Consider the following 23769-nt stretch of genomic DNA (forward strand, 5'->3'; position numbering starts at 1 on the left):
GGTGCTTGCCAATAAGCACCTTCCAGGCAGTACAGCTCAAGGTCAGGGAGTATTGTTTTGTTTTGTTTTGAAACAGCACCAAGACAGTGGACTTAGCAATAGTCACAAGTTGAATTCAACACACAAAAAAGCGAAAGAGGACTATGATGATAGCATACCAGATGTCTTCATTAAAACAGAAACAGTCCACTGATTTTTCCCGCAGACATTTTTGAATACCCAGATAGTTGAAAATCTGCAGCAAAGAACTTTAAATTTAACTGAGCTTTTGGGGTCCTTCAGACTCAATCACAAGCTTAAAAAACTATAAAGTAGAGGAACAGGAAGACTATATACAGAATACATAACAGGAAAATATTGTGACCAGTTCAGGCCTCTTTCATTAGCCATTCTAAAGAAAGAAGTGCATTTAAGTTTCACTATGAGGCATTGAAGAAGAAAGGCTTCTCTGACAGTGAGGCATTACAAGGATCACGAAATGTCCCCAAAGAGTCATCCCACAAAGGGAGTAGTAGATGTTTGACGTGTAATGTTTCTAGCTAATATTGTAGCACTGCGGCGTCATACAAAACATAGAGCAGGTACTAATGTATTGTTTTAAAATGCACAGACAATGTCAGGCAGTAGGCAAAGCGTTGGGTTTAGGTCAGGAAACCATGTGTGAAGCCCAGGGCTTGCATTTATTAACTAGCTGTACAACCTGGGGCAAGTTCCCTAGCCTCTCACACCTCAGTGCCTTCATTCTTAACACAATTGCTTGAATAAGATGATTTATAGGACCCTATGTAATATAATATCTGACATATAACAGCCACTCTATAACGTCTATTTCTATTCCTTTCCTCTTCATTGAATTCACAGAAAGTGCCTGGAATCAAAATAGGACTTTAATTAGAAAACTGAAAAGGGACCTTGCTCTAGAATCAATGTCTAAAGTATTGAAGAATAAATATCAAATTAATTAGAATCCTACTTATATATCTACTATTTTCTTGCATGATTTATGTGAGATTTCTCTTGTTGATTAAAGTTATTAGTGCTCTTGGGTACATGAAAGTTTAACTTTTAAAAATACAATGGAACTATATGTTTTCACAGTAAGAACAGGCTCAGCCAACACAAAACCACAAGCATTTAGTCACACGGTTATGCGCCAGACTGTTAGGCATTTCCCTAGCACTTGGCTCTAACAAAAAATAATTTACAGGAGTCTTCTCATTCAGGGTACTAGGTGATAAAGTGGCAAAAGATCTCACCTGAACTCTGTGGCACAGTGTGTTTGAAACAGGGAACTTAAGAAATCATTTTAGCAGCGTATGACCTACTAAAAAGAATAGAATGATGTAAAACAGAAAATATCCAAAGTCATTGTGATCGAAGTATTATTTCAGGAAGAGTTCTCTCTAGTTCGATATGTGTATGTGTATATTTTTTATTTTGGGTTGGGACAAAAAGTTGGGAGAGCTATGCCGTATAAGGCTGAAATTGGTAGCGTCTTACAGTGGTCAAGGAGTGAACAAGACTGACAGTCCCTGTCCTCATTGGCTTTCCAGTCTAGGCATAAGATAAAGGTCTGAACTGGCCTGGTTGAAAACTATTAAAATGGTGAGGGCTGAGAGGAACTTGAGACCACTAGGCTTAAAAATATTCTTCATTTTCCAACTGCTGGCCAAGCTAAACATGTCTGTGGCAGGTCTCCTGGCTGATAAGAACATGTGACACTGGACAGATTATCTCATCAAAAGCCAGCTTGTCCATGCATTTTAATTTTTATTGATTGATTGACTTAAGAGATAGAGAGGGAGAGAGAGAGAAACATCGATTTGCCGTTCCACTTATTTATGCATTCATTGGCCGATTCTTGTGCCCCGACCAGAGATTGAACCTGCAAGCTTGGCGTATCAGGACAACACTCTAACCAACTAATGCTACTGGCCAGCACCACTTGTCCATCCAATTTAGCTTGCCATTCCTAAAAGACTTGAAGAAGCCATTGTGTGGTCAGAAGAATGACCGAAAACCTAGGAAATGCTAGGAATTCTCTTCTTGGAAAAATAAAATGAACAGGGTTGTGATTAAAGTCAATGAAGGAAGTAGATTAGCTGAACATTAATTAAATTAACCTGTAAGTCAAAGATAACTTGAATCTCAAGTGAGGTATTTAAGACTAAAAGGAAGTACGTTTTCACACAGCAGGTTCTAACCACATAGAACTGAATTCAAAACACAAAATCATGTTGCAAAAGTTAACTTTGTTAACAGTCGAAAAATGAGACAGCCCAAAGTGCTTGGCCACCTCTCCGTTAAAGTATTTCTTGAGTGCTCCCTGGACACAGTACTGAGTTAGGCTCTGCGGGGTGGGGAAGTAAAAGAAAATAATACACAGCTGTGCACAGGGAGCGTACCATCTAGTTGCAAAGATAAATACCATCCAAGAACCCCTTGGATAACAAGCAAGGGAACATAGTAAAGAGTGACAGGGGCAGAGTGAGGAGGGAAGATTGCGTTGGGCTGGAGTTCCAGGTCTGGACTCGGTAACTGACTCACCGTGGGTTGTTCTCAGAACTGAGTCTTTCACTTCTAAAAACCAATGACAGTACTCACGTAGATTCAGGAAAATGCATGAAAAAATCTAGCACAGTCCTGGCACATAGAAGATACTATATCAGTGTTTGTTGAAACTAAATGGGGAGAATTTTTATTGACCTGGGGCAGAGGGTATAAAAAGGTAAAGCAGAGGAGTGAGCGTGTCTTCCCTACTGTATAGCAGGAGTTGTGTGCTGAGAAAAGGTAGAAAATAAGGAAGTAGGGTAGGGCCCAATTAAGAGTACTTTGAAAGCCAAGCCAAAAAGTTCAAACAGGTATAACAGGCAATAAAGAGCCATTATTTATGGTTAAGCAAAAACGGATCTTCTGCTATTTAATTATTCAAAAAGGATGTTCTACCATTTAATTATTCCCCCAATTTTGTAGAAAATGATCAATTATACCACTTGGTCTTCAAGGTAATTTGGCAGCTGTTAATTGACTAACATTATTCCTTGAGTTTTGCTGTTACTGTAGATAGTTCTAGAACATAAGAACAAAAGATTTGCAAGAATAGCTTTCATAGTACAAGCTGCTTTTAAATTATAGGGGGGGGGGATCAATATTGACCAACTGGGAAGGACTAATTAAGTGTTTATATATAGCCATCGATTATTTCAGTTTTCTCAGAGGTTACTACCATGATGTTTCATGTATTTAAATGTTTTAAATGAATAAAGCAAGAGCAATCAAGTTATTTAATACCAACAGTATTTATACTTCGAATGGGGAAAGTCCAGATCATCTGAGTTTGTGGTAAGATACACAGATGCTTCCTGTTGCTCTGTCCATAGCGATGTTAACATTAACCTCAGAGGAGGCCGTTAGCCAGCCTTGCACTAGAGCGCAAGCACTGTGCTTCTCTATGGAGGAAGGAGAGAAGAATTATATTACCTGAATGTGTGAGCAGCAAAGTCGAGTGCTTTATACAATAATCACTGATATTGTGATAAATTATTACTCAACCCCTGCAGTGTGTGTCTATCCCTCTGAAATGAAGCTGAGAAAAAAATGAGTCATAGCTCATGTACATACTCCATGCAGCCACTTGTCCTTTTCGTTTTCCCTATTGGGAGGGAGTTTCTGTCTTGTGTGAATCAAACTGTTCGAACAGTGTGTTACTGAGTTCTTGTTTGCTTCTGTCTTGACTTCAGAAAGCTTGTGAAATGTTTATTCTTTCAAGCTGTTGAGAAAGATTTTGTGTATTTACAGTTTTACATGCTAACTCCTTGATTTGAAATAAAAGTAAAAAGCAAACATCAAAGCAAGAACCACAAAAAGCCTCCACAATGTACTAAGTTGTCCAAATTTTCATTTGTGTATTGTATCCATCAATAATATTTGTTTTCATTAATTTGTACTATTGCATCAAAATCATTACCAGTTTGAAGCCTACTGAGACTTCCAAAATACTCCAACTCTCCCAAAATTAAGCCATCTTGAAGGAAAAGAAAATTGAAATTATTAAAAGATAAACAGTAAGCAGCATAACTGTTACTATTTCAGCTAAGAATCTTAAGGCACATTACATTTTTCATGTTACCTAACAATTGGGAAAACAAGTTTTAACACGTGAATTGCTTAAGATTACATAGATTATTACTGAACAATATAAATAAATAAATAAATAAATAAATAAAATAACTCACTTAAAAAAATAAAGGTCAAATAAGGAACAAGTATAAAAAAAAGATTACATAGATTATTTATTTTTTAAAAATGTTTATTTGTTGATGTTTAGAGAGAGAGCGGAAGGAAGGGAGAGAGGGAGAGGGAGGAACATGGATTTGTTGCTGCACCCATTCATTGGTTGCTTCCAGTATGTGCCCTGACCAGGGACAGAACCTGCAACCCTGGCCTATGGGGGCGATGCTCTAATCAACTTCTAGACTGGCCCATATTTAGAGAAGTAACTTCAGATGTGTTTTGTTGTAATTTTTGTTATTATTAATTAAACTGTAGACTCAGATTTCACCAGTTTACTTCTAATGCCCTTTTTCTGCTTCAGACTCTGTCTTTCATGACCTTGACCCTTTTGGAGAGTACTGACCAGTTATTTTATAGAATGCCTCGCAGTTTGGACTTAGCGATGTGTTTTCATGATTAGATTAGGCACTGTATTTTTGGCAGGAAAATATCAGATGTGATATGTCCTTTTCAGAGCACCCTGTCAGGTAGGACGAGATGTCGTGTGTGTTGGGACGAGTTGAGTAGTTTGGGGCTGCTGCTGTGACAAACCACGATAACCCTGGCACCAGAAATACCTGCTTACTGGCTCACAGTTTCTGAAGGTGAGGAGTCCAGGCAAACCAGCTGGGCGCTCTGCTCAGTCACAAAGCTGAAATCAAGGTGTCGGCCAGGCTGTACCTCATAGGTCCTCCTCCCCCCAGCTCAGCTCATTCAGGTTGTTGGCAGAATTCAGTTTCTTGGTGATAGGGAGCATACTTTTCTTGCTGGCTGGCAGCTGGGGACCGCTCTCAGTTCTTGGAGGCCACTCAAGGACCTGCCGTGGCCCCTCCATCTACAAGGGCAGCAGGAGAATTTCCCTCCTGTTTAATCCCTCTCACATTTTTAATCTCTAACTTAACCAGATTTTAAAAGGCTCATATGATTAAGTCAGGCCCAAATCAATGATCTCTCTTAAAGTCAGCTGTGTCCCCTAATGTAATGAGAAGGTTGAAGTCCATCATACTCACTGGATTGCTGTGTAAGGCGTACTCATATACACCAAAGGTGAGGAGGAAAGGGCGAGGGAGCAGTCATCATAGAATTCTGCCTACCACACTTGCAATATTAGCTTTGATTTCGTGATATGCTGGTGTCTTTTGGGTTTACCCACTATAAAGTTATGTTTTTCCATATATAATTTTAAAATATATTGGGAGAGATACTTTGAACTATGCAAATATTCCTTTTTTTTAACACACTTTTGAAAAAGATTTTATTTACTTTTAGAGAGAGGGGAAGAGAGGAACAAGGGGAGAGGAACATCAGTGTGCAAGAGATACATGATGGATTGCCTTTCGTATACCCCCAAATGGGGACCTGGCCCACAACCCAGGCATGTGCCCTAACAGGGAATCAAATCAGTGACCTTTCCATTCACAGGCCAGTGCTCAATCCACTCAGCCACAACAGCCAGGGTGCAAATGTTCTATCTCTCCTCAAACTTTCCTATACTAATTTTTAACATTCATCAGTGGGATTGTCCATTCTCCATTTATTTATTATCAATTTTGATGCCTTTTAGTGCTTCTGTCCTTTTTTGTTTCACCTCTTCCACATTGGCAAAACATTCCCCTTTAAGAACGTTTTTCATCTTGGGAAACAAAAAAAAGTTGTTCTGGGTGAGATTGGCTAAATAGGAGGGTAGGGAAGGTGTGCTCATAAATCACCCATCATGAAATGTACAAATGCCTTGAAAGTCTTAAAAAAAAAGTCACTGAGGCTGAATGCAGCCTCTCACACCACCACCAGCTGGTACACCGATACAGATGTGTTCCTAGAACACTCACCTAGTTGGGGAAGCCTGTACTACAAGGGGCCTGTCTTCCAAAAGATAATCCCAGGATTTTGGGGTCCCCTTGTATTTATTTGGGGAATTATAATTTAGTAGTATCAGTATTTTGTTCAAATTGTTCCAGTTTTGGCTGCTGGGGGCTCTTTTAGGTTAGCTTCTGTGCCCTTTCCACATGCCCCATCCTGTCTGAGTACTTCTTTACTTTCTGACATCATAAGGCACTCTAGATTCATTTGCACTTTTCCCTGCCCCAACCCCAAAATAAATCTGTTTCCCAAGGATACTTCCAGTTTTAATCCAAGAGAACTAAAAATAAATTTCAGTTTGTATTGGCTACAAATTAGTGTCTATAGGTTAGGTACAGATTAATGAATGTATGAGTTTCCACTTGCTGTCCTAACAAAGTACCACAGATTTGTTACCTTACAGTTCTGCAGATAAGTCTGAAAAGGGTTTTGCTGGGCTAAAATTGAGCTATTAGCAGGGCTGCTTTCCTACTGGAGACCGCAGGGGATAATCTGTTTCCTGGTCTTTTCCAGCTTTTGGAAGCCACCTGCCTTTTGGACTCATGGTCCCTTCCCACTGTCTTTAAAGAAAGAAGCATAGCGTCACCTAATCTTTCCTGACTCTTGTCCTGCCCATGCTCTTATTAGGATTCTTCTGATTACACTGTGCACACAGATAATCCAGAATAATTTCCCTATCTCAAGATCATTAACTTAATTGTATCTACAAAATCCTTTTGCCATGTAAAGTAACATATTCACAGGTTCCGGGGATTGGGACATGGACATATTTGGGGGCCATTATTCTACCTACCACATGAGTATGTTTGGACTAATAAGACAATCAATCCACATAAATCAGACCAAAGGAGAATATTCCTTTAATAATGGGTCCCTTTTTACTTTTTCTTCTTAGCCAGTAAGTCACTTTTTAAAAAAAATTGTCTAAATCCTTGGTAAATGTGTCATTGACCCTCCACTGGTGGAACACTGATTGTGATCTGCCCTCCAGCCGCAGTGAAAGGTCTTTCTGTCCTTCTCCTTCGTCACCAACAGCACAGATTTCACAGGATCATGCCCAGTGGTAAAAGCAATGGTTATACTTTCTCATGATGCGTTACTCTGCTGTCCAAACAGCTCAGTTTATACAGCCTGTGTGCACGCTGCTGGTTGGGAGGTACCCTGCCAGAGCTAAATGAAAAAAGTTAAACCTTCTTTCTTGGCTATAATTGTGCACTTACTTTTTATTCATTTATTTATTGAGCAAATGTTTATTGAATATCTACCTGACCATGCAAGACACTGCAATAAATATTGGTGATGACCAGTAAGATGTAAGTCATGACTCAAAATATGGGGATGTTGGTTTTAGTAGCTTAACTTCAGGGGGTAAGTCAAATATGTAATACTTATATACTTATTTTCTGTCTGGGAGGTTGTTCCTAAAACCATAATTTCCCCATTCTTATTACTTTTAACTAGAAATAACATTTTGATGTAAAGTGTTATATGTACAAAGCTATTTAATGCTTTCTGTTCTAGTACTGACCTATAGATTGGTCATAGATTGGGTGCATAGTAAATATCAACAATTTATACTTACTAGCACTTCCTATACTTACCCAATGCTTCACACATATTAAATTATTTAGTCAACTCTATGAGGCAGGTGTTATTGTCCTCATCATCCCCATTTCAACAGGTAACAGAAACAGACATGACATAGCTGGTAAGTGGTAGAGCCAGCATTTAAATCTGGGGAACTGATTCCAGAGCTTTCTCCCTTAACACACAAATCAGTATGTACAATACCACATAGTGTTGACCCTCGGTAAATAGTGCTGGATATAACAATTACTCCAAATTGTGTTTGTAACTTGATTATTTTTCCCAACTTTGGGATATAGCTGAAAAACTACGACATCAATGGATTGATACACACAGGGAGCAGAAATGTCAGAAACAGCCTAAATGTCGCACAGACTTAGTAAATCAAAGTCTTGTTAAACCCACACGCAGTAAGTAGAGCCCAAGACATTGCAGGCTAAGTTCACCATTGCTGTCAAAATCATAAATCCTCTCAATTTGATGGCACAACTCGGGGAGCATGTAGCTCCCAGCACAGTTATTTATTTTATTTTTTTTAATCCTCACCCAAGTATATATTTATTGATTTTAAAGAGAGAGGAAGGAGGGGAGAGAAAAACATCGAATTGTTGCCTCCTGGATGTGCCCGAACCCAGAATCAAACCTGCAACCTAGGTATGTGCCCTGACTAGGGATCAAACTGGTAACCTTTTGGTATACAGACCAATGCTCCAACCAAGCCACTTGGCCAGGGCCCAGCACAATTGTACAGAACAAGGCTGAACTATTGCCAGCATCTGTTTTGCCATTGGCAATTACCATAATTGAGGAGGACTGCTATCCATGTAGGTATGTGCTATGATTTTTATCAGGGGTGTCCAACCTTCTGGCATCCCTGGGCCACACCGGAAGAAGAGCTGTCTTGGGCAACACATTAAATAGACAAACACTAACGAAAACTGATGAGCAAAAAAAAGGTTTTAAGTAAATTTACCATCTTGTGTTGGGTCACATGCAGCCCATGAGCTGTGGGTTGAACACAAATATTTTTAATGTTTGTGTCCTGTCAAAATTCATGTTGAAATGCTAATCCCAATGTGAGGGTGTGAGTTACGAGGTGGAGCCTTTTAGGAAGTGCTTAAATCATGAGGAAGGAGCTGTCATGAATGGGATTAGTGGGGTTCTTTTTAATTTTCAGAAATGTTTTATTTATTTTTAGAGAAGGGGAAGGGAGAGAGAGAGAGAAAAAAACATTGATGTGTGAGAGAAACATAGATCAGTTGCCTCTCGCACGCCCCCTACTAGGGACTCAGCCCCTAACCCAGGTATGTGCCCTGACTGGGAATCGGGAACCCAGGTGACTCTTAGGTTCGCAGGATGGCGCTCAATCCACTGAGCCACAGGAGCCAGGGTGGATTACTGTTTTTTCTTTAAAGAGATTCTACAGAAGAGGCCCTTCACCAGAACAGCACTATGCTAGCCCCACGGTCTTGAACTTCCAGCCTCCAGAAGTGTGAAAAATAAATTTCTGCTGTTTATAAATCACCAGTCTGTGGCATTTTGTTAAAGCAACCCAAACAGACTAAAACAGTATTATTTTTCCAGTTCTTATAAAAATTCTGGAAGGAAACTCTTAGGTAAATAAATTTAGGCTACCTAGTGACAGACTCCTAAAAACACATTTTATTCCTAACTAATCACAAAAAGTGTTTTTTACATTTGCTGTATTTCTACATTTGAGTACTTACATGTTTCATTCATAGAAATGTGTAACTTTTTCTATTCTAGGACACCACGGTCTAAATTATTTTCATGCTGAATTTTTTAGGTATTTCCCAACCCAGTTTAAAAAGTATGTAAATCTAGCCCTGGCTGGTGTGGCTCCGTGGATTGAGTGCCAGCCTGTGAACCAAATGGTCACCGGTTCAATTGCCAGTCAGGGCACATGCCTGGGTTGCAGGCCAGGTCCCAGTTGGGTGTACTCAAGAGGCAACCACACACTGATGTTTCTCTCCCTCTCTTTCTCTTTCCCTTCCCCTTCCCCTCTCTATAAAAATAAATAAATAAAATCTTTTTAAAAAGTATGTAAATCTAGATAAGTTAGAAAGAGAAAAAATGAATTCAATTTATATAGCTATTTGTACAAGTCTGAAATATGGATACACTTAACAAGAGGGAACATTTTTCAAGATAATTGAAAGTTGGGAAATAAAATAGAAGATGAAATGTATGAGATGTGATTTATATCATCCAATAAAATACACATAATCTAAAGTATATTAAAAATAACTTCATATTATAATTTGAAAGTTTCGTCAGCATACATATGACTACATGTGACTGATTCCCACTGAATCGTTAGTTGCTTATAAGTGGTTTTCATAAATAAGGTTGTTTATCAATAACTTTAAAGAAAAAGGAGATAGTGTCCTGAAGAACCAGTAAATTGTACAGGGTTGGGCAACAGTAGGTTTACAGTTGTGAGTACACGGAACACAGAGAACACAGAGTTAATAAAGCTGTTGTAATAATCGTAAGCTGCATGTTTTTCCATACAAATAACTGTAAATCTACTTTTGCCAACCCCTGTATAGCATTAGGAAAGGGGTTCTCATCAATAAATGGGTTACTTTCCTACATTTCTGTGTTTTCCAAATTTATGGCAGCAGTTACTCAACATCTGACAAACTCGATAACCTTCCACTCCCTGCTCTGGATGATTTGGTTATTAACTGGCCTGAGATCAAATCTGAAGACCTTCAAAAAGTATGGTGAACATAGTTCTAAAGAAATACAGGTACTTATTATTTAGGGTTTAAGACAAAGTGCTAAAAATTATTTTCCTTTTTTTAGAGGGGACATTAGTCTTAGCTTTGTAAAATTAAGGAGTGGCCTTGAAAACTGTTTATTTATTAATAAAACATTTATTCTAGTGAGCCTACCTGCTAAAGTGCCCTAGGGCTTATACAGATGGTCTCTGTGTTGAGGAATTAACTGTCTCTGCTAGAGCTTCCGATGCGGTAAGGCATATACACACTTCGTGACTCAGAAGATACCAAATCTCAGTTTTCTATTAGGCCTGTAGTTCTCGCCCTGGTCCCTGGATGGGTTTCCCCTCCATTATGAGTGTTCTTAATGATACATACGAGCAATGTGTATACATTCATATTTGTGCCTGTAAAGCCACTGGTGATAGGTTAAGTGGATAGGACTTAATATCCACATTTTGAAGATTTCAAAAAAAAAAACCCCAAAGCCCCAGTCATTGAAATCGATCACTGAACTACCATGACCCAGGCCCCTGGTTCAGGGCCTTTTGCTTCCAGTTTACCTGTCTCTACTCCTCCTAATCAAGTAACAGAAATGCCACAAGGGAAGGCACACTTGGATAATTATAATACTTCATCTAGTAAAGGACCAAGATGACTTTCTAGTAGTTTTGCCAGTGAAATTCTAAATATATGAAGAGGACAGTTTGTTGCCTCTGATAAAATGCTACCTCCACAAAACAAATGATAAATTTGGAGGAGAAACTTTTTCTATTCCAACAAATATGTGCCACTTATGATTCCATAATCTCATCTCAAGGAATTTGTCTTTATAGATATACTTTAACAAGTATGCAAATGTTTATGTGCAAGGTTATTTATTACTATCTATAAAAAGTGAAGAAAAAACAAACAAACGCTAGAGAAAGCCCTAAATATCCCATCAATGGGAAGCAGTATAACATACTGGTTAAGAATTGCCTGGATTCAAACCCGTCTCCACAGCTGTGTGATTATGGACAAATTATCTCACTGTGCTTTCAGTTTATCCATCTGTGAAGCGGGGTCTCTCCTTCATTGGCTTGTGATAATATTTAGAACAGTGCCTAATCTGTAGTATATGCTCAGTACATTTTAATTAGTATTTTTAAGGGGGATTGGGATACATTTTGGCGGAGGCACACAATGGAATAGTAGGCAACTATTTTATGGAGAGCTCTATGTCCTCTGTTCATCTGACAGGCAGTCTTTGCCACCTCAGTGTGTCTCCCTGCAACGCCCAAGAAAAAAAATCGGCTAGAGAGAGGCTAAATTTAAATTTGGTGTATATGACTATATATTGAACAACAAAGAACAAATTTTTTTAGTTCTGGTGGAAAATAACATTTGGGGGATTTTGGTAAGGAAGGGGATAGGCTTTGGAACATGGACTATGAGGAGAGAGGAGTAGCCAACACTTTTGATTTATTAGTTTGGTGGGTGGGTTCAGGGGAGAAAAGGGACCAGGGAAAAAAATATGGGCCCTATAGGAAATTGAGGCCTGGCTTTTTTTTTTTTTTTTTTTTTGGTTACTAAATGCATACGGGTCCTACTCTAGAAACTTGAACAGAGACAATAATTTCTCAACCTTTCCTTGTGTGCAATCACCCTGAGTCAGAGGGTGAGGCAACCTTGGTGCTCTCTGGGAGGGAGATGCTCACAAGGGAAATGGAATGACCTCTTCCTGGGCAGCAGGGCCAATTTAGGAAAATTCCTTGCCCAGTGCCCTAATCAGTATCTTGGTGCCTGGGAAAAATTAACTGTTACTCCCAGGGGCAAGCAGTTAGTTGACTTGCTGTACTCGGCCCTAAGGATCAGGCCTAATTTGAGTTAACATAAGAATGTTCAAATTTAAGAGCATGTTGGGTACTGCCCAGGGAGTAAAACAGAGTAGGCACAGCCCTTGCCTGGTAGCTTCAATTATAAAGCATTAAGAATAATAACAGTTTGCTATATTAAAAGCGTAAAAGCTCTTAGCAGTCTGTTTGGTGGCTCACTTACCAGAAAGTTTTCTGCCCCCCATAGGGTGTTTTTCATTTTCCTTCTGGAAAATTGCTTTTTTTTTTTTTTTTGCACAGGAATGAATTAAACCATAAAACATGAATAGAACCAATTCCAATAAAAAAGATCACAGTGGAATAAGATGTAGACTCTCAGGATTCAAATATATTATTAGAAATGATTATGTACCCTGGCTGGTGTGGCTCAGTGGATTCAATGCTGGCTTGTGAATCAAAGGGTCCCTGGTTCGATTACCAGTCAGGGCGCATGCGTGGGTTGTGGGCCAGGTCCCCAGTAGGGGACTCTCAAGAGGCAGCCACACATTGATGTTTCTCCCCCTCTCTTTCTCTCTCCATTCCCTTCTGTCTAAAAATCAATAAAAAAAATCTTTTAAAAAAGAAATGATTAGGTATCTCTTTTCTGGCAATCAATGGATTTTTACAGGGTACCACACTTCTAAAATCACTCCCTTTCAAGTTATTTGTCCTCATATTCTATATTTGGATGAGAATCATTCCAGTTTTACCAGAGGGCAATGTATTTTACATACCGAGTCACAGTGAAGAAAAGATGCAGCATGCATGAGATGACAAGGACAAATTTGAACCTGTTGAAAATGCGCCTTATGTGCAAGTGGGAATGATGTGAAAGGGAAATAATGGCAAGAACATTACAGGCAAACCAGCAGAGATACAACGTGGAAGGAGCAAGGAACACATCCCATCTCTTAGGGAGCAAAAGGTTTGAAGAGAGATGGACACACACAGGTGGCTAGTAAAGTGCAGAATAAACAAGGAGAGGTCATAGGCCAGACTGTGGACACACAGAGGAGTTCCTGCGTAGTAATCCTATTTTCCCAAGGGAATGCTGCTGCCCAGGGATACACCTCATTCCCTCCAGGTTTGCAAGCACAAAACAAGTCCCATTCCATGAAGGGGTGTGGCCGTTTGGTTCCTGCTACTAAGCAAACAGTAAATGTCCACTTTCTGCTCTATGGGAATTGTAGTTTGGGTTTTGGGAACTACAGGGAGGTATGTATTCCACTATTTAACTTTATACATTCCACGCTACAACTCAGATAAAAACCACGTTGCTTCCAGCCTTAAAAGAAAAAAAAAAAACAGGCAAAAAAAGTTGGCCTTTATTTTTGGCAGGGGAAATTGAAGTTAATGAAATTTAGTCATGCTTTACAGCTCCTTTTAGACTTGCAGTGTTATCCCAGGATTTCCCAGCAGCAAAACAGATGCTTCTGTCCTAGAACAATGGGCCTACGTCACCCTACCCTGAGGAACATGAGGAAAATCCCAAAGTCTTGGAAGAGTTTAAAGATCTCAATAGGTTTGGTTCCTGTCCTGGTTTGATCTTGTGACTTAACACTCTTTTTTTAATTCAGAAAATAACATATTAATAATGTGTAATACATTATCTGTCTGGCAGGGAGTTACTTGTCCTGCTGAGGAATGTGGTAAACACTGTGAAGTGGCAGTGGAAGAGAAGACACTGGGCTCCACTACTGTACTCAAACTGTGATACTAAGTATACTGTGCTACACAAGGGAGACTACTTCATCTAGACCTGGCACTTACCTATCTATCTACAGCAACCCAAGCTGGATAATCTATAAGTAACCTAATAAAGACTCATTTCCTCCTATAAATAGCCTTGATGCCATTTCAGTTTTATGTGCCAAGGTTCTTGAGCTGTATTTAGAAGTTTAAAGGCCTGATCTCTATCTCCTATATGAAAGGGGACTTACCAACTCTATACTGGATACAAAAGCAACAGAGTTGGGTTATGTGGTAAGTAATCAGAAAATACTTATAGATTAATTGGTATATTATAGAAACTTCATTTTAGTTATGGTCTCTTTTTCTCTATCTCCTTCTTCATTACTGTGGTACATATCACAGGGCTTACAGCAGGAACTAATTGTCCCCCCATATCTACCTTTGGGGGGTTAATTCTTTGACCCACCTCCCATCAAAAGTTGGAATGTATGTTTCCTCCCCTTGAATTATGGGTGGGCTCTGAGACTGGCTTGACCAATAAAGTACAGAGGGAATGATGCTATTATAACTTCTGACGTTAAGTCATAAAAAGCCTTTTAGCTTCCTCCTTGGTCTCTAGGAATGCTGTTATTCTTGGAGCCCTGACCCACCCTGTAAGTATGACTATCCTGAGACTGTCATGCTGAATAGGCCACAAGTAGAGGCTCATGAGATAATCCCATCTCATCCCATCTCACGGAATGTCTTCCCAACATTCCAGCCCAGGAGCCAAACATGTGAGCGAGGATGCTATCAGGGGACTGAGTCCTCCCGCCAGAGCTATTTGTTGACTGCCCCAGTCCTATTAGTTGTCCCCAAATATCTCCGCTGTGATCCTTCTGTATTTTGAACCCGTATCTCATGAACATAATAAAATGGTGGTTGTCTTATACCACTAAGTTTTGGGGTGGTTTGTTACACAGCAATAAACAAGTAAAATGCCTTCTCTTAGAATCTGTGTGGCTTAGTTAGGTAAATGGCTGGCTTGTTAGAGGCTGTATTTCCTACCCTCCTCTCTCACAGCGGAATGTGGCTGGGAAGTCTTGCTTATGGGATGTGACTGGAAATAATGCAATTTCCAAGTCATGTCAATAAAACATTAAGTGCTTGTTGTATACTTCCTCTCCCTCACCAACTTCTTGGAGGCTGAGACACTGATAATTGGAGCAGCTGCCTCGGATCCATAGACACTGCAGTTGGCTGTCACAAATTAGAGTCCCCAGGTAACAGACTCAGTAGAGTTTAAAGTTCAGAATATTTATTAAGGAGTTCCCCAGGGGTCACTACCTAAAAGGAGGGGAAGAAAGCAGGAGTGGGCAGAAGGAAAAGCACAGCTGCAATGCAGACCCGGTGACAGCCTCAGAATTGTCCCCCATTGGGTCTAGATGGCCTTTATACTTGGGCATGGATTAGTCATTGGATGTGGGTAACCCTGTCACGTGCTTTTGTTAGGCCATAATTACAACATATTAGTTACCTACTATTGCAGAACAAAATGACCCAAAACTTAGTGGCTAAAATCAACATTTATCATCTTAGTTTCTGTGTGTAAGGAATTCAGAAACGTAGGGGTTGCAGTTACGCTATTGGCTTCGGTCATCTCAGTTCAATTGGGGCCAAAGGATTCAGTTCACTCACACGTTGCTGGTAGTAGGTCTCTTCCTTACAACAGGGGCCTTTCTCCACGAGCCAACAGGAGGTAGTCTGAGGGGGAGCAAATCAGAGAGCCTGGGACCGAAGCCACAGTCTTTTTAAAACCTTTTCTCAGCAGGGACATCCCTAAATGAATTCCGAAGGCCAGCCCCCAATCAAGAAGAGGGGATGCCCAAGGGTGGAATCCCAGCCCGCAGGCTTAGAGGTGCCTACCATGCCTAGTATTCACATAGTTTCGTGTCTTGCTATTTTTAAGATTTTATCAACTTAAATGTTTTCTTTTGCGATATGTTCTTCACTTAAACAATGTCTTTTTAAAAATTAGGAAAGCAATATATTCTTGTAAAAACTTTCAAATGATACAGGTATAAAATCTTGTTCTTTATGCAGTACCCAGAAGTACCTACAATTAAGGTTTTTTTAATCTGCTGAGCTATTCTATATATACATAAACATATATGTAGATAGATAAATATTATTGTATATTTAATGTTCTTAGTACATCTTAGAGTTCTTTCCATCTCACCATGTAGAGACCTGGAACATTTTTTAAAACATCTGCAAATGAAATAAGCATATTTAATTTCATGATTATGCTAAAAATACGTTAAGCAGTCCCCTATTAATAGACATTTAAATTTTTTACTTATCTGACAAAAGATGCAAATGTGCATTCTTACCCATTTGTCTTTGCAAATTCATGCTGGTATATCTTGAGGATAAATTCCCGGGAAGTAGAATTGCTGGGTCTAAAAAAATGCACAAATACTAAATTAAAAAGTAACTACACCTAAGAAAAAATTTTTTTGTGTGGGATAATGTAGTATATGAATGTATGTTTTCCTAGATAATGGCTAACACTATTAGTAAATTCAAAAATAATGTCAGGTCCAGCCTGGCCAACACTGTGTTGTATACACAGCTGTATTAGAGCATTATGACATTACTGTAATTGATGTTTACATACCTTGTATTACACGGTTAGCTTCTTGAGGCCACAAATTTAATTGAATTTCTCTTTGTAGTCCTAGTACTTACATCATAGTTGACACACAGTAGATACTCTGCAAATGTTTAATAAATATCGGACTTGAATTTAAGGCTTTGAGAAGTCAGAAGAGCTGGTTCAGACCACAAAACCTGCCCCCAACTTGCCCCTTATTCTCTCTGGTCTCCATTTCCATAATTATTTTTTTTAAAGATTTTATTTATTCATTTTCAGAGAGAGGGGAAGAGAAGGAGAAAGAGAGGAGAGAAATATCAATGTGTGGTTGCCTCTCACACACCCCACACTGGGGACCTGGCCCGCAACCCAGGCATGTGCCCTAACTGGGAATTGGACCAGTGGCCCTTCCACAATTATAAATTGCATATGTAACACTAGATTTTTTTCTACAGTCCCTTTTCAGATCCAACATTATAGGCTTCTAAGAAGGAAAGTAGTAAATCGTTCATCTTATAATCTCCTTACATACCAATTCAAACTAAATATTATAGACTAATCACTAATCACAGACCATGCATTTGCCATATTTTTCAATACCAATGTATTGCCTTTCAGTTTAAGTTATTTAAAAAATATCATGTCAAAGATTTTGCAAATCAGTCATAGGTAAGTCAATCTTTAATCTTCAAAAATGTTCAGTGGTGCTCTGGCTAGTGTGCCTCAGTGGATTGAGTACCTGAGAATCAAAAGGTCACTAGTTCAGTTCCCCACCAGGGCACATGATTGGGTTGTGAGCCAGGTCAGGCCCCTGTTGAGGGTCTGCAAGAGGCAACCAATTGATGTTTCTCTCACACACTGATGTTTCTTTCCCTCACTTTCTCTCTCCTCTCCTCCCTCTCTAAAAAAAATTAATTAATTTAAAAAATAAATAAAATCTTTAAAAAAGTGTTCAAAAACATAACAAAGTTTTCAGTGGTAAAAAGACTACAAGAAAACACTTTAAGCAAAGGGTACTTGTTTCTGAAATCCTTGTTCTCTTAAAATCTAGACCTTAAGTCTAGTCACAGTTTTCTCATGAATATTTTTGTCTCTTGGACTAAATTAAATAAGCAGTCTAATTAGAGTGCTATACAATAGTTAAGATACCTAAAAATATTGGTTATTAGAAATTATTAGGGAATTGTCAGCTACCTTCATCTTTTTATAAAATGCCACCGTATGTACACACACGATTTTTTGTTCCAACAGATCTTTATGATATTTTTTCATGTCTACTTGTTTCCAAAAGTTGAGTCAATCACAACATAAGGTCCGGCTATGCTAAGATTGGATTAGCTTTGTAACATGTCCTAAAAAACAGTCTGTCATACTCATGTATAGCACTGATTTCTGCACGGACCATAATCTTCACAGCAACACCAAGCCTTTGGCAATGGGATTGTAATGACTTTGCTAGTGACATTTTAACAGTGGTCATGAACGACAATGTTAACTTTTTTTAAAAAAAACCTCTTACCACTGCTTTGGTTGCTAAGCTGCTTTAGTTCCTCTCTCCTTGGGAGTCTGAATAGCGGTGTGGTAATTTGTTTGGGCAGCAGAAGGCTGACAGTTTATATTAGCTAAAGCTTTTTGTTGTCAAAAGAATCCACCTGTCCACTTCTGTGCACATGAATAACTCTAACCCTCCTTCACTCCCATCACTAGCATTCAGTTTTCCCTCTTCTGATAGCACCAGTTTACATTTTTGCTCTCTTTTAAGGGTTAGGCTCCAACAGACTCAGTACATCTTACTATGACTGGTAAAAATTTTATCAAAATAAGCAGAATTCTGCATATAATAAATAATAAATTAATTTTCACAACTCTGGTGGATGGTTTGTAGCAGCAGTATTTACGTGATTGGATTGACCTTGGACAAATGATTTAATTATTTAGTTATTTTGAGCCTTGGTAAAGTAATGCTTTTCTTGGTTAAAAAACCCAAAACAACCTGGAGGTTATATTAGACATGACTTTCCCTTACAATCAATGGAATTGAGTTTATATCAAGAAAGTAGAAAGGAGTAAGGATTAGAAAACAAAAGAATTCTGAACATGGATTTTGAAAAAAATTTAATACAGCTTTATATTATCTCCTAGATTAACTGTAAAACTTTTATTGCCTTTTAATTTTGATAATTAAAAATTATGAATGCAATTAGTTTGTCTATTACTGGAATAATTTATTTGACTTAATACTTATACATGGAGCTAATATAATGAATATGAAACATCAATGAGGACCTAGATTATGTATCTCTTGGGACCTCCCTCATTCCAAGAGGGTGCATGTGTGTGTGTGATCTATTATTCAAAGAAAAATATCACATAACCATCATGACATCATATAAACAGGTTCAAGAGAATACAGAAAAATGTTACCCATCAACTTCCTCAATACTAATTCTTAGAAGTAACCACCTATAGAGTATGTAATAATGGCAGGGAATTATGTGATTTACTCAGTTAAGAACACTGAATTTTGGAGCCACAGAGAACTAGGCTTGAGTCTGACATTTTTGCTGTGGCCTTGGGCAAGCTACCTAGTATCTATGGACTTCAGTTTCTTCATCTGTAAAATGAGATAATACTACTTCATAAGGCTGGAGCAAGGACAAAACAAAACAAAATACATATAAAACCAAAGTACTTACTGAGCACACAAAAAATAGCTGAATAATCACTGGCTATCATAATTTTCCAAGATACATATATGGTTATATATTTTATGTACCTAACCTGACAAAATACTTAAATCTTTAATTTGGTACTAGAAAAAAGGGGGTCCTAACGAAAACTTATTTCATCTGTTTATAAACATAAATGATCTATAAATATAAACAAAAATTCTTACTTTAAGGATTTTCTTGGTATTTGTCACAAAGATTACCAACGCTTTTACACAAGAGAGCATCTGTATACATGTTTTATTAAACTATTTAATGTTTACACACAATACATAAATTTTTTGGAACCTCAGAGTTCTTTGATGGTTGCAATATTGTTTCCGAATGAGCATGGTAGAGCCTTAAATATTACATCATTCCGATTATTTTTTAAAGAGATAAACCTCTAGGAGATCACTCCAACATAACTGTCCATTAAGTATCTGTGACAAAACTGGGTTCCCAGCGGTTTCAGCATATGGATGGCTCCTCCACTGCCTGGGCGCCCTCCGTGACAGCTTTAACACATTTGGCCATTGTCTGTGAGGCTCTGCTGATCGAATCTGAAAGGTATTAAGGAAAGGTGTATTTAAAGAACACAACTTAAAAAAAACACATAGTAAAACATTCTTGTTTTACACACCTAGGAACAAAAAGAACCTATATAAAACTATGCAACTATATGTAAATTTTTGAAACTAATCAACAGATTCAGAAGGTGAGCCCCTTATTAGCTAAATGCTTTTAATAAGCACTCCTAGGTATTAATAAATAATTATATACAAACAATGTACCAGTATGCACCTAGTAAACATATTATAGAAAAGTATTAAAGGCAGGAAAAGTATGTAAAATACTGTTATTGAAAAAACTGTCACAAAACAACATGTACTAAAATCCACCAAATTCTACACTTCATGGGTGAGTTTTATGGTGATATGAATTATATTTCAATAGCTGTCCAAAAACCCATAGTAACTGAATAATCTCAGTTTTTGTTAAAATAAACAATTTATGTATATATTCCTCAGTGATTGACCAAAATGTTAAAAAAATAAACATAGTTATTTCTGGATAGTGGGATAATAGAGAGTTTCAGTTAGTCTGCATTCCTTAAAAACATTCCTAACAATTTACATCAGAAGCAGCATTTAACATGTTTTACCACTGAAGTGTTTTGATTCTTTCACTGTAATTCTCAGGAAAACCTTCCCATAAAAATTCTCCCTAAATTGCTACACAATGATTTTACATACAATAGTAGAATTTTACACTTAAAATATGTTAATTTTTCTTGAATTTTCAAACTCTGCTTACATTTCAAAAAAAGAAATTATAGTAAAATGAGACAATATGAATTACATTAGAATTACAGTTCTGATGTTTTAAAAACCTTCAAAGACTGAAACTATCAAATACTACCACTAACAGCGTGGAATCGTAATGCTAAATGAGGTGATCTCACTCCCCACCACCTTCCACACGTGGCAGTCATGCTGCCAGCTGCATACCTGTCATGTAGAAGTCTTTTATTGTCAGCTGAGGTGGAACAAGGGGGTCAGCAAGAAGTTGCTGGTTCACTAGCTGCAAAAAAGGAGTAAGAGATCAGTAATAATACTAAAAACTGCTTCTGTTACTCTAAATGATACACTATTATGAAAGCTGCATGTAGATAAGTTTTTACCTTGGAGAGCTCGCTTGCTTGCTGGAAATAATTAGCTCCTTCAACGTCATCATATCGAACAAGATTAGGGGAGACTTCTTCCAATCTGTTCCTTACTTGATCCAGAGTATCGTATGGAAGAGTTATACCTGCAATCTATACCATATCAGGGCCCAGAGATTGACATAAAGCTTTAATATTTAAAGTTTTCAAATAACACAAGGGTGGGCAAAATTATGTTTATGGTTGATATGGAAAAAAATTCAATAATAAATAATAATAAAGTATAAACTCTGTTTCACATATTCACAACTATAAACCTACTTTGCTCGTCCCTGTATGTAACTGCAGTATGGAGAAATAATGCAGTACTACTGAAAAGTCTACTGGTGTCCATTAGAGTGTATATTAAGCACATAGTTAACTAGGGAAAACGATTGTCAAAAATTCTACTAATCCATACATAGCTGTCAGTACATTAGTAATTTATCTTTAGAAAACAGGCTGATTATAAAGTAAATGATTCAAGAGATAATGCTATGCTAAATATGAATGCTTCTGCTAACCAGTTATTGATCATATGAGGGGTGACCCCCCCAAAAACAGGAATTTATTTATAAAAATTTGTGTATTTATTCTTACACGTTTAAATTTTAGTCACCTTCAAAGTACTCTCCATTTGATGCAATATAGCCATTGAGACGTTTTTCCACTGCTCAAAACAGTTTTTAAAGTCACTGATATGCCTTTTAGTGCTTCTGCCATTTTTTGTTTCACCTATTCCACATTGGCAGTATGTTTCCCTTTGAGGACTTTTTTCATCCCGTGAAACCAACAAAACAAAAAAGCTGCCTGGGGCAAGATCAGGTGAATAGGAAGGTGGGGCACAGAGGTCATGCTGTTTTTGGTCAAAAACTGCTGAACACTCAGCACGATGTATCAGGTGCACTTGTAAATCACCCATTATGAAATGGGCAAACACTTTTACATCTTCAAAAAAAATTCACTGAAGCTGACCCCAGCCTCTCACAACAACGCCAGCTAGTACACTATTACAGATGGGTTCCTAGAACATTCACCTAGCGGGGAAAGCCTATATTACAAGGGGCCCATCCTCCACAACATAATTCCAGGTTTTCCTTGGGTTGCTTGGGTTTCCTTGTGTTCCTTGTATATGAAGTTTAGAGATAACTATCTGTTATTTTAAATTTCATGATGATTCTTTTTACAGTAAAACGAGGTAAAAGAAACATCAAAAGACAAGTCAAAAATTAAAATATTAATTTCAAATCCCCATTTTTAAAACACATTTTTCCTATAGTGATTGAATATTCAAATCATCCTTGCCTTTTAGACTTGCATCATCCTAGACTTTGAAAGCCATTCTGACAAGCTAACATGTCAAATATCCCATTAACAGCATCACCAAGAACAAATACCTCCGAGAGGGCTCTTATAATTTTCCAGTCTTCTCTTGCCAAGCCGGGAGGTGTCACTGCTACTTTAGTCTGCTGAGCTCGGCCCTCAGTATTGACATAAGTAGCAGACTTCTCTGTGTAAGCGGCGCCTGGGAGAATAACATCAGCTATAGGAGCTCCAACATCACCATGATGGCCTGTGAAAAAGATGGAAAACAGCAAACCACATTTTAGTAAAAAACTGATTAGGTTTTTTACAGCATATAACCTTTTAAAATTCCATTTTTTAAGTGTTTTAAAAATTAAAACAATATAGTACTGAAGTGTTGGAATAAAAATTAAAGCCCACCTTGCCTACAGTTCAACTCCTTTCCTCAAGAAAATTACTGTTAAAGTACATGGTATGTATCTTCCCAGATTATTGTTTGCAAATGCACAAATATGCATATCATATACACATACATAATGGGAAACTAGGTATGTTATTTCTCTTGATGATTACAAAGTGGAAATGCTCAGATGAACATTAGTGAAATTTGGTAAAGTGGACTCAAATGGTGGAGGAACAAAAAGTGTACACATGAGTAAGACAGTAATAATACTGAAAAGGTTATATACAGAAAATTACAGAAAATAGTATACTGAAAGACTCTCACTCATTAATAGTTTAACAAAATTGTTCGGGGGGGACTCGAGTTAAATGAAAGTTTTAACAACATACAAAGTTGGATCTCATTTGTGAACATGTTTGTATATGCATAGGCACATGTATGAAGCGTGCATATCAAAACCACCACCAATAATTATCTCTGGATAGGACTACAATAGAAACAGGATTTCAGTTTATGCATTTTGGTTAAACTTGATCAAACTAAAGACACAAACTATTATATAATGCTTTTTTGTGCCATGAAAAGCCTATTATAAATGTATGGTGTTTATGTGTAAAATGAAGTGGGAAGTTACATAATACTTTTCTCTGTAAAATATCCTAGAATCTCTGGACTCCATTTATTCCAGGGAAACTTGGTTACATTTATAATGAATGAGAGTTCAAGAAAATGAGCCAAACATAAAAAGCCCAAGTAGTACACTGTTAAATATAATTAATTTATTAAAATCCTATAACACAGGACTCATGATTTTTAACTTTTTATACCATTTCTTTGAAAAAATGAATTTTAATGTTGTATAATATTTAATTGCATAAATAAACCATAATTTAACCATTCCTGTTACTGGGAGCATTTAGGTTTCTTCTAATTCTGTTATTAAATAACATGAGAAATAATTCTTAACAGCAATATCAATTATGCAACAAATAAAACCTA

At 37.7% G+C, this 23769-nt stretch overlaps 1 protein-coding gene across 4 annotated transcripts in view; it reads right to left on the bottom strand.

Moving 5' to 3' along the window:
* Window positions 1–18849: 18849 nt before the first annotated feature.
* Window positions 18850–23769, bottom strand: part of NDUFS1 (NADH:ubiquinone oxidoreductase core subunit S1) — a 29043-nt gene continuing 24123 nt past the window's right edge. For all 4 annotated transcript variants that reach the window (XM_045198203.2, XM_024563921.3, XM_024563922.4 and 1 more), the window contains 4 exons: window positions 22460–22635; window positions 21042–21176; window positions 20869–20941; window positions 18850–19920 (listed from right to left, as the gene is read on the bottom strand). In XM_045198203.2, coding sequence (XP_045054138.1) covers window positions 19829–19920; window positions 20869–20941; window positions 21042–21176; window positions 22460–22635 — 476 coding nt within the window. In that variant the 3' untranslated portion in view covers window positions 18850–19828. The remainder of the gene's footprint in view (window positions 19921–20868; window positions 20942–21041; window positions 21177–22459; window positions 22636–23769) is intronic.

The sequence above is a fragment of the Desmodus rotundus genome, chromosome 2, assembly GCF_022682495.2.
Source record: "Desmodus rotundus isolate HL8 chromosome 2, HLdesRot8A.1, whole genome shotgun sequence".
Classification (NCBI taxonomy): Eukaryota; Metazoa; Chordata; class Mammalia; order Chiroptera; family Phyllostomidae; genus Desmodus; species Desmodus rotundus.